The 14915-nt window shown below is 32.5% G+C and overlaps 1 protein-coding gene across 1 annotated transcript; it reads right to left on the reverse strand.

Moving 5' to 3' along the window:
• Positions 1-7104: 7104 nt before the first annotated feature.
• Positions 7105-13996, reverse strand: LOC134697063 (caspase-2-like). Its single transcript, XM_063559081.1, has 7 exons — positions 13959-13996; positions 12545-12642; positions 11910-11990; positions 10572-10640; positions 9001-9267; positions 8434-8602; positions 7105-7240 (listed from the first exon to the last, which is right to left on the reverse strand). The coding sequence occupies exons 2-7, from the start codon at positions 12600-12602 to the stop codon at positions 7126-7128; spliced, it is 759 nt and encodes a 252-aa protein (XP_063415151.1). The 5' UTR covers positions 12603-12642; positions 13959-13996; the 3' UTR covers positions 7105-7125.
• Between the last annotated feature and the right edge of the window lie 919 nt (positions 13997-14915).

Below are 14915 nucleotides of genomic sequence, written 5' to 3' on the forward strand. Positions count from 1 at the left end.
TTCAGAAACACAATTTGGTTCAGATATGTTTATATCATATTCACATTTTTTATCGCTACTTTCTGCTTCCTTTTGTTCGGTGAAGTTTTGCCCGTTGTCGTTTCGCTCATCAAGTGAGTTAAAAATTGTTTGGATTTTAATCATCTTTTTCTGGTAAGTTTTATTTGAATTGGTCACACTTTCTGCTTTAACGTCATATTCTTTAGACTTATTCAAACTTCCCGTTAAACGAATTCTCTTCGAAAATCGGCGAATTTGTCGTCTGATATTTTGCGCCTTTATATGACCATATAAAGTACATCCTATTTTGCCATACAAAAACATAAATAAAGAGTATAACACTATAACAAATACTGAAGCTGCTACTCCGTATGCAATAGATCCTGCTTTCGATTCGAATTTAATTTTGCTGGGATTAGTTCCAATCAATTTTCCTTCTATTGAAAAATTGTCTATGTCATACGAGAATGCTAACGGCAGTGCAAATGTGACAGCAAACATGCATGAGAGACCAACCATGATTCGTCTTTTCTTCAGACACAATGTTTTCTGTTTGCATATTTTTAAATATCTTTGCAAAGCAATACACAACAAAAGCTGTATTGACATAAAAGATACACATCCATTAATGTAAAGCAAAAAGTCCCAAGCTAGCTCACTCTTTAAAGTGAATTGAAAATAGTTGATGATGATTCCATACACAGAACATACGATTGACGATACCAGATCCGACACAGCTAGAATTGGAATAAAGTAACGTTCTTCCGAGGTGTCTTTCAGTTTTAGCTTGTATACTAGTAATACCACTGTGTTACCTACAACTCCAATCACAAGATACAGGCATATCATAACTACGTTGACAGTTATATGCTGATTATACTTCTGTAGTAATTCCTCACTCGAACTATATTGCATTTGACTAGACATTTTGATTGAAGCTAGCTTACTTCGTCGTAAAAAAAAATAGATATAGAATTATTTTAGATAATTTTCACTAAACATACGTTTAGGAAACTGTTCCTTTATGACACAAATAGTTGTGATTTTCATTCATAAATGTGATATACATATTTTTGATGAGTAATGAAAAAGGAAACAACGTGTTCTTAGAAGACACTCAACCGTACACGTTCATCTGAAGATGATAAAATGAGGAAATTAATAATGAAACTCATTCCTTATAAGTAAGTATGATACTTTTCCAGTCAGAAAAGTTTATGAAAGGACGGAAATGTACATAATATTGAAGAATACAATTTAAAATGCCTCCATCAAATAGTTACATCATGTTAACTAAACGATCCCGGAATTGGGATTATGTGTTGTTAAAGTGAATGTAATATCTACACAATAACAATACAGTTGAAAGAAGTGAAAATCATGCTGCGAACTTGTAGCTTAAAAGATATAACTTTATAATTGCTCTATTTTCATCGTTATTTTATTCAATTTTTGGTTGACTATTATATTCTTATATGTTTTTATGGTATTCATTGTGATATATCTTTCCCCTTCCAATGATTTTGATTTACATCATTATTCTATATTATATTTAATTTCTGTTTCATACTTATGCTCATATATATATGTATATATTTTCTATTATTGTATGCATTGTGATATAAATGTTAAGCGCTTAATTAGAGTATTATGTTTATTAGATAGGCGCTATATAAAAGCTATGTATTTATGATTCTTTGATTAATAGATAGCATGCAACGGTCGTACAAATCTTTCATATACAAAAACGTGAAATCTAAAAACAAATTTTTGACAATAGGACTCCCCTAGTGCTCATTTTTACATCTTTCATGGCAAAATATTTATTTTTCCCTTTATTTGGATTTTTTAAAGGTTTTCTTTGGTAATTACTTTCTCTAGTTGATCGTCTAGAATTTTAGCTTTGCTCTTATTGAACATCTAAAGATATCCGAGTTTATTTCCTACAAGCATAACTTGTGTATACATTCTTGGGATTTGCTCTTGGTGTGCGACCATACCTTCTTTGCGTTGTCTTTATAATTATACTAGTAGTTTACTTCTTCTGTGTACATCTCATTCGCTTCCGACTGATTTTCCACTGGACTACTTGTTGTAGTCTCTTTAGCCGTAGTATTTTGCAGTAGTCAATAGACGCATGTGCAAACAAATTTCATTGGATTTAGAGCATGGGTTTATTCACAAATCGAAAGAAGAGCGTCATATTAGAATTGCAGTTTATAGACAAAGTTTTAATCTTTATTTCAAATGATGGATAAGCATATTAGTCCGCTTGCTGTATTTATCATAAAGAGCATATTAGTCCGTTCTCTGTCTTTATCATTCAGAGAATATTAGTCCAACCTCTGTTTTTAATGTTTTAGAGCATATTAGTCCACTCTGTGTCTTTATTTTAACGCGACAGAGGATGCATAAGAACCGAAACAGTTGCAGACTTATATGAGCAAAAATTAACATTGATACCAATTGATTAAAAAGTAAAATTTCGTCACTTTGTCTTTCATTTTCAATTGCAAATAAGTGCAAAAAAGAATAAGAAGACTTATTTGCTTTGTATCATTTCTTTTAATCTATTTGAATTCAATATCTTTTTTGTTCAAAGTTAATGTGCACGCCCGGGCATTTTGACGCAAACGTAGCTACACGCATGCAAAGTGTGTCGACCAGTTGATATTTTATGATACCGATATGCAGAAAATTAACTTTGTATCAGCAGTAAACTAGAAGGTAAAGTAATAATTTCGGGTCGAACTAATCAACATAGGACCGGGTAAAATATAATAAGGTCATGTCAACGTATTTGACGTTATAAAAACCTTTTTATGCAATTTTACGAAGAGTTGAACTGAGTGATATAACAGTGCAAATGTCAACATATATTTGTTCCGCCTAACAGAAGTTCCACTGGAAACTTTGTAATACATAATGTCATAATATCAGTTGGAAGAAATATTCTATACCATTGATTCCGTTAGGTACATTTACTGTAATATTTATTCCAGTGAAAATAATATTTCAGAATAGTGATTATATTTATTAGTCGTATGCAATGGAGAAGACGTTCCATGTGTCTGATTATATCGTCAATATTTAAATGCTTAGTTCGTTTCTGTGTGTGTGTTACATTTTAATGTGATGTCGTTGTTCTCTGCTTACATTTAATGCGTTTCCCTTGGTTTTGGTTTGTAACTCGAATTTGTTTTTTTTCTCTCTATCAATTTATGAGTTTCGAACAGCGGTATAATACTGTTGCCTTTATTTAAACAAATTGTTATTATACAGTTTTACATAACTACTTTAGTAGATTTGAAATAAAACTGTTAAGTTGGATAGTACATGCATATACTCAGAGAAGAAAGCGTATGTTTAACGTTAAGTAGATTAGAGGTTCACTGTCAGAATAAAAAATACTCTGGAACAAAACTACAGTCAGTGAAATGAGAGAAGATAGAATCATATTAATATTGCTATTGATCGTCTTGTTCTTTTAAAATGTATTTCTATTATGAACCCTGAAAATAGTCTTTCTAAGAAATTCTGTAATTTATATTGTTATAACTGAAATAGATTAAAAACAAACAATAGTGAATATTCAATTCAATAACTAAACTTACAAGTTAAGCTCTGAAAAAAATGTTGAGCTGCGATTCTGAACTCGGCATCCATAAAAGAATAAATAAAAGGGTTTGCAGCGTTGTTAATGACGTGTATGTGGCAAATCCACAACGTAACTATAAAGCCTGACATAGACAGATTTCCCCAAAAGTCGGTATATATTCCTTCCAACGTAAGGATGACTGCTACTGGTGAATAGCAAAGCAGAAAGACGAAAGTAATTAGCATAAACATTAAAGTAAACTTGCTTTTCATTCGTCGGTTTCTATTTGTGCGGGGAACGTTAGATATAATATCTGTTTTCATTTGTGGTTTTGCACTGTCATTTGAATATTAATTTGTTTTGTATTTTCTGGTTCGAACATGATAATATCAGTATATTTATTTTTAGTTCTTTGCACTTCCTTTTGTTCGGCGTCGTTTTCCCCGGGATTGATTCGCTCATCTATGGATTTTAAAGTTGTTATGATTTTAAACATCTTTTCATCATTGGTGTTCTTTGTTTTAGTTGTGCTAAACGCAGTTGCTGCTTCAACGCTATATTCTATGGACCGTTTCATATTCCTTGTGAAACGAATTCTCTTTGATAATCGCACAATTTTCCGTTTGATGTTTTGTGCTTTTATATGACCGTATAAAGTACACCCTATTTTTCCGTATAATAACATAAACGAAGTGTACATGCCTATAACAATTATTGAAGCTGCTACTCCGTTCGCAATACATGCTGCATTCGATTCAAATCTAATTTTGATTGGAAGTTTCCCAATCACCTGTCCTTCAATTGAAAAATCATCTATGTCATAGGAAAATGCTAACGGTAGTGAAAATGTCACAGCAAAAATGCATGAGAGACCGACCATGATTCTTCTTTTCTTTAGACACAATGTATTTTGTTTGCATATTTTGAGGTATCTTTGCAAAGCAATACACAAATGAAGCTGTATTGACATAAAAGATACACATCCATTTAGATAAAGCAAAAAGTCCCAAGCTATCTCACTCTTTAAATTCACCGGCATATTGTTAACAATAATTCAATACAACGAACATATGATTGATTATACCAGATCTGACAAAGCTAAAACAGGGATAAAGTAACGTTCTTCCGAGGTGTCTTTCATCTTTAGCTTGTATACTAGTAATACAATTGTGTTACCTAAAACTATATTGACGGTTACATTTTGGGTATACTGTTGTAATACGTCTTCAACCGAACTATTTTGCATTTGACTGGGCATTTTGGCTAAAGCCAGCTTACTTCTCCAAAAACTAGATATAGAATTGTCTAAGATAATTTTCACTCACAATATTTTTCCGGGAATTTCTGTAACTTCAAGACACAAATAGTTGTGATTTTCATTTATAAATGTTAATATTTTTTATGAGTAATGTATTAGGAAATCACTTTCACTTAACCTCATTCAACTGCACGCATTCATCTGAAGATGATACAATGAAAGGAAATTGATAATAAAACATATTCCTTATTAGTACAAAACAAACTAAAATCATCCATTTCTAGTTGGCTAGCGAAGATGATATAATAGAGGAACGAAAGATACCAGAGGCACAGTCTAAAGTATGACCGCGGAGTATGTATGTTGTTTGTACCACTTTGATTCATTTTTCTGAGATAGTCTTATAAAAAAACATTTGTCGATATAGAAGCTGATTGGCATTTGTTTTCCTAGTCTTCCAATGATGCAAAGTCTTTTTGAAGAAGCTCACTTGCTTGGTTGGTAATAATTTGACAGATTATACTGTCATAGGCACAAAAATGGTATATGCTGTAGTTGCTGTTTCTGGCTTGTCATAAATATAGATCAGAGTTATTCAACAAAAACTGTTCTTTGAGGTACATCAGAGAGTTCTTGTATATCAGCGGAGACAGTTCCTCTAGTGTGACGCTCTGTTTCATGTTATTATGTTGGTTATGTTATTTATAACGCATTTTTCCAGACTTGCTTTATTGGTTGGTGATGTGACATCATGTCAAAATCTAGAAGTATGCCACGAACTTAATAATTTTCAATTTAATTTTATGTGAGGCCGCTTATGATAATGATAAATTGGGATTCCAAAGATTGTCTTTTGCGGGATCCTTTTAAGCATTAGCAATTATTTTATTTCTGCCATGTAGTCGAATGTGTTATATGTTAAAAGACCTTGCATAAGAAGGAATTAAGAGATATTTCCTACTCATAGCTGTTGATATTATACTTCATGTCAAAAAGCCAGATTTTGACCTGATTTTGATATTTTAATACGAAGAAGATGATTTATCACATGTCACCTACTCTATTACACTTCACTTAGACAGTAAATCAAGTGTATCCACAAACTAGATACAAAATTGTCTTAGATGATTTTGACTAAATATCCATTTCGGAAATTCCTTAAACTTTATGACACAAATGGTTGTCATTTTCTCCTAGTTCGTATTTTTATGAGTGATTTTAAGGGAAACACCCAGCACTTACTTAAACGACACTCATCTGTAGAGGATAAAAAGTAAGGAAATCAACAATAAAACATATTCCTTATAAGACAATACAACTAATCTTCATACATTGTCAGCCGGATCTCTTGAAAAAATTATGAGTAACGTACAATAGAAGATTACAATTTGAAATACTCCCATTAAGTAAGTATGTCATGTGAATTGTATGAACCCGGAATTGGAGGTAGTATATACAGCTCGTTAAAGTGTGCATTTATAAATTAGAAAAGAATATTGAAATGAAGTAAGAACATGTTTTCACCAAATTATTTGCTGGAAAAAAATATAACATTTCATTGATTCTTTAATTAAAAGAGTGCATGCAACGACCATACAAATCTTTCTTATATAATAACACACACACACCTTGGTTGTCTTCTGTGGAAAGAAAGATTGGCCGTAGGCATAAGTATTGGTTCGGATATCATTTGGGGATAAGAAATTGTTGACGATCCATGTCAATAAGATCATGCTGGATCTTGAATCACACGCATAATTTGTGTGTTTTCCTATGTTCTTCAAGACTTTCCCAATGTAAAGTTGTAACCATAATTGTGACAGAAACAGGCTTTCGTTCTCTGAAGTTGTTATGTGTACAAATTTTGCTGCGCTTTGCTGTACCTGCTCTTTAACGTTGATCTTATTTATGTGTGTTGGATTTTATACTGTGCATGCATATTCCACTACAGGTCTTATCATGAATGAATATGCAGCTGCCTTTACATGTATTATGGAGCCTTTCGTAAATTCTAATGTTTTATTTCTATTGCAAAATGTATGTCCGATGTCATTTCCCTATAGTTTATACTGATGGTTTCTCCTGGGTATAAAATGGCAACAACTGTTTTTAAAATCATTTTGTCTAGCCAATGTTTTCGATACCTGGTCGGGTTGTTCCATTTGACACATTCCCTATACCTAATCTCAATTTTATAGAACTCATTTTATGTAAATAGGCATTGTTGAAAATTAATTAGATGTACATGTACTAGTATTCTTTTTTATTACTATCTTGTGTGTAAAAACATCTTCTTTGTCAAGCTAGATTTTGACATACATTGCTGTTGTCCATCTCTACATAACATGGCACTGATTTTATCTTGCCAATGGAGAACGGTCCGTCTGGAAAATATAAAGAGAAAATGAATAAATGTACAAAATAACTGCATCTGTACATTTGTTTTTATTCTAATGAAAATAATAATGTGTGAGATTTGAAATTCTAATCCACTTTCTTACAATTAGATGATGATCACCAGTATGACGGATGAATAAGGAGTCCAGACCCGTGGTAAATCATCCGACAATCGACAAATAACTGGCAAAAAGTAGAATAACACAAATACTGAACTCCGAGGAAAATTGAAAACAAAAGTCTATATTCAAATGGCAAAATCAAAATCAAATGCTGAAACACATCAATGATCAAACAAATAGATTTCAACTTTCTTATTCCTGATTTGGAACAGAAATTTAATATATAATGTAGAACATGGTGGGTTAATTCTGGTATCAAGTAAACCATACCTTTCACTTGAGATATAAACTATATAAAATGTAAATAAGACATCATTTTTTATTCACAAAAAGTTGGCAAAATCAACCATTCATCCCCTATGAACTATAGCGGGGGAAACCCTGATTTATCTTATATCAAATGTAATTTGCTTTAAACAAACGTTTATTAACTGCAAATACGCTTATTTCTATTTGAACAGTTTTAATGGTATTTTTTTTTTCTTTGTGAAGAAATCGGTTAACAGCTTGTGCAATATTGTTGTTGAATAAAAAAGAAAAGTTTTGTTTGTGCCTCATTCTAATTTTTTGAGTTAAACCAATTGCTTCTGACTTTTACCATCTGTTTTTTGTGCTATTCTGTTACACCACTGTCCAAGTTTAGAAGAGGTTTGAGCACTATCACACATGTTTTCCCCGCCACAACCTGTATGTGCCTGTTCGGTGGTTGTCGTTAGGTCGTGTCTGTCTTATTTGGTTTTCGTAAATTGTTTTGTTATAAGTTATGCCGTTTGTTTTCTCATTTCAAATGTTTCACATATTTCATGTCGAGGCCTTTGGGCTATATAGTATTGGGGTTTTACCTTGTTGAAAGCCGCATGGTTGCCTATAATTGCTAACATCCACTTATTCAAACAGTGCATAGTTGTCGTATTGGTAATAAAACCACATTTCCTTATTTCTGTAAAATATAGTTTTTTTTTAAAATGTGGGCGTCTTATTTCGACTTGTTCGACCGCTCCTCAGTCAACTTATTATTAAATCATTAAACTTGAACAAATTAAATCAAATTAATTTACTCTTTGCCATGATCCCTTGCTGGATACTTCAGTCCGTCCTTGTAAACATCTATCAATAGTTTTAAATATAGTCCTCCGCCTTTGTCATAACTTGTTTGTCTGCTGAGACACGAATAACCAACCAAAAAGTCCGAATGTAAAAGTTCTGGTACTCGTGAATCTCTTCTTCCTATTAAAAAAAACCAAGATGAATGAGTAATATTGAGGGAACATATCATATTCTAATGATTTATCTAAAATCATGTTTAAATTTAGTGTATTATTCACCAACTACCGACTCCTCAGAGGAAAAAATGAAAAAACAAAGACCATGTAGACCAAACAATACATGACCCGGATTACCTTTTTAGAGGAAAAAAAATTGTAACAAAAATTCCAAATTTGTAATATGTTCATACTTCATATTTAAGCAAAACATTAAGGGCACTCTAAACAACTTATACTTAGCATATTGTTACAACTTAATTAATACACAAACCCTCAAAAAAGTAGGTACAAAATGAATCAAATAATTATTTACAATATTATTCGATAAGTTATTGGTAGATGTGTCATTTTAATTGTTACCTGTTCGACAAGCATCAATGAAGAATAACTTTGGTTTGCCTTTTAACTTCAAAGTGTTGGCAGCGCGAAAAAGATCTTCCAATTTGACCAACTTGTCGTCACTGCCACATATGTTCCCATTACTTCCATGACTGGAAACAAAGACAATAAAACAACTCCCCGTCCTACTAGCATACTCTGATATATGTTTCTCAATATCTCTAGCGTGGGCGTTCCTATAAACTCTTACAGAAAAATGTACTACTTCAAACAATTCACAAAGTTTGTCTGAAAAATAAAATCGATATTAACGATTGTTTGTTTTACATGAAATTAAGCAATGAAACCATGATAAATGTTAAAGCCAACACTAGAACTATAATATTTAGAACATAACATACTGTTTTGAAACATCTTATGGTATATTCCTGTGTTACCTATAGATGTATTATGTTAGGTCGAAATAACGAGCGATGAGATCTGTTAAATTATATTGATAAAATGTTGTAATCACGAAAAACAATGTCGAAATCCGAAAATGCATAAAGCAGACATTTAAATTTGTAAGAATGCAATTGAAATTATTGCATTGAGAGTTTTATGTCCTCCAACTCGAAAATGTTGATTGCAATAGTTGTTCAGTGTTACAGACCAAAACATTTAGTTCGCAACTTTTACCACGAAGAGCAAACACCACGTAACATTTCAGTAGGAATAGATATAGGAAGATGTTGTGTGAGTGCCAATGAGACAACTCTCCATCCAAATAACAATTTATAAAAGTAAACCATTATAGGTCAAAGTACGGCCTTCAACACGGAGACTTGGCTCACACCGAACAACAAGCTATAAAGGGCCCCAAAACAACTAGTGTAAAACCACTTAAACGGGAAAAACAACGGTCTTATCTATATAAAAACGAGAAACGAGAAACACGTATAAGTTATATAAAAAACGACAACTACTGTACATAGGTTCACTTCATGCTGAAATCGAAGTTCGTATTACTAGTATTTTTTTTATATATTGTTATTGGTCGAGGGGTGAATGTCCATTTTTATCAAAAAGCTTCGATTGTTTCCTTTTTTTCTTTATTAATTAAGTTTCTTTAAAATTGAAGCCGTCACATTGTAACGATTGTACCTATTTAGTGATGGAATTATTTGCCCTGTTTTAGGATTTAGGAGGAGGGGAGCCGATCCCCCTTTTCTGGAAAACAATGGTTGATTATAGAGGGAATCAATGACGCAAGACGGGAGCGGGCCTCCTCTTATGCTGCCAGTGGGCCCCACTTATGACTTTGGGTCCGTATTCAGTAGGTATAAGTTTAACCAGTCGGTGTTATGCTCTTGTGATCGACCGAGCTAAGCTGTTTGTGATTTGCAGTTTGTTCGCGTTTTAATCAATTGTTTCCGTTACTTTCTATTGACGTGTATATCTGTTTGTATTTGTATATGAAATCAATATAAACATTGATATACTATTTGAATATTTATGCAACTTTTTTCTCCGTTAAGCATGTTCGGTGTTACAATGTAAACATAAGTGCATTTATAAACTTATCTAATAACCCCTGTTTAAGTCGATCTTACCGTGTTGTCCTCCAGAATTCAACGTTCCCAATGTCCGGAATTTTGTGTTCATGAATATTAGAACATATCCTACAGTTATAAATTATATACATCTTAGCATATTCATATAAAGCAAGGGTGGATATTGTTTTTGTAAAGCAGAAAAAATAAGATAATATCATATTTTCCCCCCTTAAAATTGCCATATTTTGATTTTTGTCACATAAGCAGTCGATGTGTATACAACTGAGTTATTACGTATGAATTGAGACGCTCCTTCCTGTAACTAAGACTGATCTTATAGAAAATGTACTGTTACATGGAATTTGATCATGAACGTGAAGGCAAAAAACAATTTGTTTTCCCTCAAATTTCCTGTTTTTGCTGACTGTATTTAATGATAATGTTGTGATAACATTACATGATAACTTCTGTTACTACTCCAGATACGAATTTCTTTTTCACTGAAGTTGCAGATTTAAAAAAAAACATATTACAAGCGTTGCAAAGCTGATAAAACCGAAAAGACGTTAAGTATGAATTAACTGTGTGAACGATTGAATGGAGTAAAATTGAACACAATATGAAATAATCTTAATGCCAACATCATGTTACTTGTAAGTATAATTTACTGGTACTAGTAGGTAATGAATGTTCTTGCTTTTATTTGGATTGTATTTCTGTCATTAAACGTTGTCATTTTAGTGTTATATTTAAGGTGGTACCTAACACTACAAGAAGATAACTCTGTAAAGTCAGCTAAACGTTTTAATTACGTTGTATTGTAAAAGGAATATTAAGCTTCTCGATGATCAAAATTGGTGTTTGTCAAACTGCTAGTTTAGTTTAAACATATTTTATTGTCCAAAAACATTGACAATAGGATTAGACACAAGTTTTGCAACTTAGAACGTCTTCTCCATGTCAAACTGCTATATAACCAGTGTAATTTTTCTGACAAAACGGTTGGTTCAAAATATTTGAAATTTTTATAGTTTTGTTAAAGGGTCAAAAGGTAAATACTTTGACAACATTTTATGAAAATTAAACGAGCCAAATTAATTTTAGTGAAAGTGTTGGGTACCACCTTAACATTGCAATAAAAGTGCTAGGTTTTGCTAGCCCGACAAAACCAGGTTCGAAAAATGGCAGTTGTTATCTTATAGTTCTTTTCTGTGTGTGTTGCATTGTTTGTTTGTTCACTTCAGTGTTTCTGTTGTTTCGTTGCCTTGGTTTTCCTCTTATAATTGATGTGTTTCCCTCGGTTTTAGTTTGTAACCCGGATTTGTTTTCTCTTTATGGATTTATGACTTTTGAACAGCGATATACTACTGGTGCCTTTATTTAACTCTTATTTACCTCTTGTTTGGTTCCTAGTGCAATGTGTTAACGGGTAACTCTCTACTTGAAATCCGCTTTGTTGGACATTTGATCTCTGACCTAGAAAAAAACAACCAAAAACTTTGCTTAGAGCTAACTTTTTAAATCTAATTCATCACAATTAAATAAGGGACTGCATTTTTAAATAGATATAGGAATATGTGGTGTACAGATATAGGTACACCATCATGAATTCGTCTTCAATCGAAGGCTTGGCAGATGTCAACCTACAAATATTTCTTTTAAACCCAAATAACTATTGGCATTTATCTTTCAAAAATGAAAACAAAAAACAAACAGTGGTATCTTAATGGATAAGCACATGATTGCAAACTGTTGGATTAATGTAAGGACTTTACTATCTCAGCGTTTGTTATTTTATTTTCTTGATATACATATAAAACAAACATAGGTTATGCGACAAAAAAATAAAGGTCTATTTGAAGGCTATATATTCAAAAATATGTATTCAGAGATACAACTACAAGCCATTCTTTTACAGTAGTCAGGCTACATAATCCAGAACCGATACCGAGAGCACTTTCTTTACAATTTTTTTTTAAATTTGGGAATCTTAATAACCAAAAAAAGTTAGAAAATATATAACAGCCTACCATGTGATCTTTTGTTGTCATTGTTACAGCAGCTGTCATAACTCCATCCCATACCCATTCCATTTGAAAATATATGTCACTTACAAAAAGAAATGATACTAAAATAAGCAAGTAAATTATTTATTATAGTGACATGTGCTTTTCACCAAACATACTACCTGCATACGGAAAAGGTATCGGCGAAATAGAGCCGGTTCCAAAAATAAAGGTGGAGGGAAGTCATTTTTCTTCTTATAGGCGCAATCGTGTGTTTTATTTATGGCGCAAGTGATACCATGTGATTTTAAAACAGGTGGCGCAAACGTAGCATTGGAGAAAAAAGTTGTGGCGCAAAAGGACGCATTTTTGGCGCAAACGGATCTCTCTAAAATAAAGTAGATCTATGGCAATAACAGTATATACAGCAGCAGTACATTACTGGTGATTCTGATAGAAAAAAGAATTGTTTTTTACAAGAAAGTCCATGTACACTTGATTTATAGTAAAACTTAGGCATTCAGGTATATATAATTATATTTATATTTAATGATTTCTTCAAATGAACGTTCCATTGTATTAACACTGTTTGTACAAATAAACAGTTTTCTTTGTGTTCGTACATTATTTTTTTCTTATAATATCTGGTGTCATTTCGATTAATGAACATGTCGGCTCTCTGCATAAAAATTCTGAAAATACCGAAGATATGGTTTCCTACTTGTTACCAGTAACGCACATACCAGTTTCGTATTTTCGGTTATGCCGCTTTGTTCAAAGACCAACACTTTTTTTAAACAAAAACGAAAGAAAAATAGAAATCACACATTTACATTTTGCTATTTTCGACTTGTCAAACCGCCTCAAATATATTTTTAAAACTTGACTTCGTTTTTCGAGTAATATTAGAGAATTCTCCCAAAACTAACACCAAACTCTTACACTTCGGTATACAATAATATTGATCACGTTTTCTCTTTTAATTTCGAATCCAAATGATTTGAATAAATTGATTTTTTTTCACGGTTAACATAGTAAAAAATTGGTCTTGCATTTCAAGCAAAAAGTAAATAGTGGAAGTATTACGCAATTCTTGTATATTTTCCTTCCATGTAATGCCCCATATTCAACAGGCTTTATACTCTGATATATTAGAGACGACATGTAGAATAAACAAAACTTAATTCACATAGTTTTGTCCCCCCCCCCCCCGCCACACACACACCCCACACACACATCTCAACCCCTTTAGAAAAATTGAAATTGATTGACCAATATGGATGGATGTAAAATCGATGTTGGATAAACCAAAACTTTCAGAAATTTTTATTTCCCCTCTTTTCCCCAAACTATTTGATTAAATTTTGTATCCTACATTGATCTTTTGATGTCGTCCCTTACAGTAGTAATCTTGTTTACTTAAAAGTTATTTACTTACCAGGTTGCGTTGAATTCTTGTTAAAAAAGTTAAAGAGTGAATAAGTGCACATGTATTGTGATCAAGAAAATGATTCACGCTCCCCTTAGGATAATGTTACAACAGTTTCTGTATAATATTTAAACATGACTTTTTGTATCATAGTTGGATATCTTATATAAGTATTGCCCCTAGTTTCACCACATCATTAATAAAAAAATGTACCTGTAAAGATGAGAAATTTATTGAAACTACTTGTTAGCTCTGCCAATTGAAAATAATAAAAAATAAACTCCTACCAGCGGCATTAAATACACACGTACAAAATTTCAAACATGACTTGTATCAGGACAGACAGACCCACAAAGAACATGGCGGGGTTACACATATTTGTGAGCGCTCAACCCTGTCTGTTGATAATTCATTCTTTCGTTATTAGAAAATGAACAGATCAATGTTTTTTTCTTTCAATTTGTTCCCCTTTTTGTCTTCCCACTGTCCTTTGTAGCATAATACGAAGTGAGATTTGATAATGTTACAGACAGTATGGTCAGATAACCTATTCACCACCCTATCCTATAATGTTACAGACAGTATGGTCAGATAACCTATTCACCACCCTATCCTATAATGTTACAGACAGTATGGTCAGATAACCTATTCACCACCCTATCCTATAATGTTACAGACAGTATGGTCAGATAACCTATTCACCACCCTATCCTATAATGTTACAGACAGTATGGTCAGATAACCTATTCACCACCCTATCCTATAAGATAATGTTACAGACAGTATGGTCAGATAACCTATTCACCACCCTATCCTATAAGATAATGTTACAGACAGTATGGTCAGATAACCTATTCACCACCCTATCCTATAAGATAATGTTACAGACAGTATGGTCAGATAACCTATTCACCACCCTATCCTATAAGATAATGTTACAGACAGTATGGTCAGATAACCTATTCA

The sequence above is a fragment of the Mytilus trossulus genome, chromosome 14 (assembly GCF_036588685.1).
Source record: "Mytilus trossulus isolate FHL-02 chromosome 14, PNRI_Mtr1.1.1.hap1, whole genome shotgun sequence".
Classification (NCBI taxonomy): domain Eukaryota; kingdom Metazoa; phylum Mollusca; class Bivalvia; order Mytilida; family Mytilidae; genus Mytilus; species Mytilus trossulus.

Coding starts and splice junctions, on each gene's coding strand:
- LOC134697063 (XM_063559081.1), bottom strand. CDS start 12,602: ATGGGTATGGGATGGAGTTATGACAGCTGCTGTAACAATGACAACAAA. Junction 10,641..11,909: donor CACTAGGAACCAAACAAGAG/GTAAATAAGAGT, acceptor TTATAACTGTAG/GATATGTTCTAATATTCATG. Junction 7,241..8,433: donor GCAAGGGATCATGGCAAAGA/GTAAATTAATTT, acceptor TATATTTTCCAG/ACGGACCGTTCTCCATTGGC.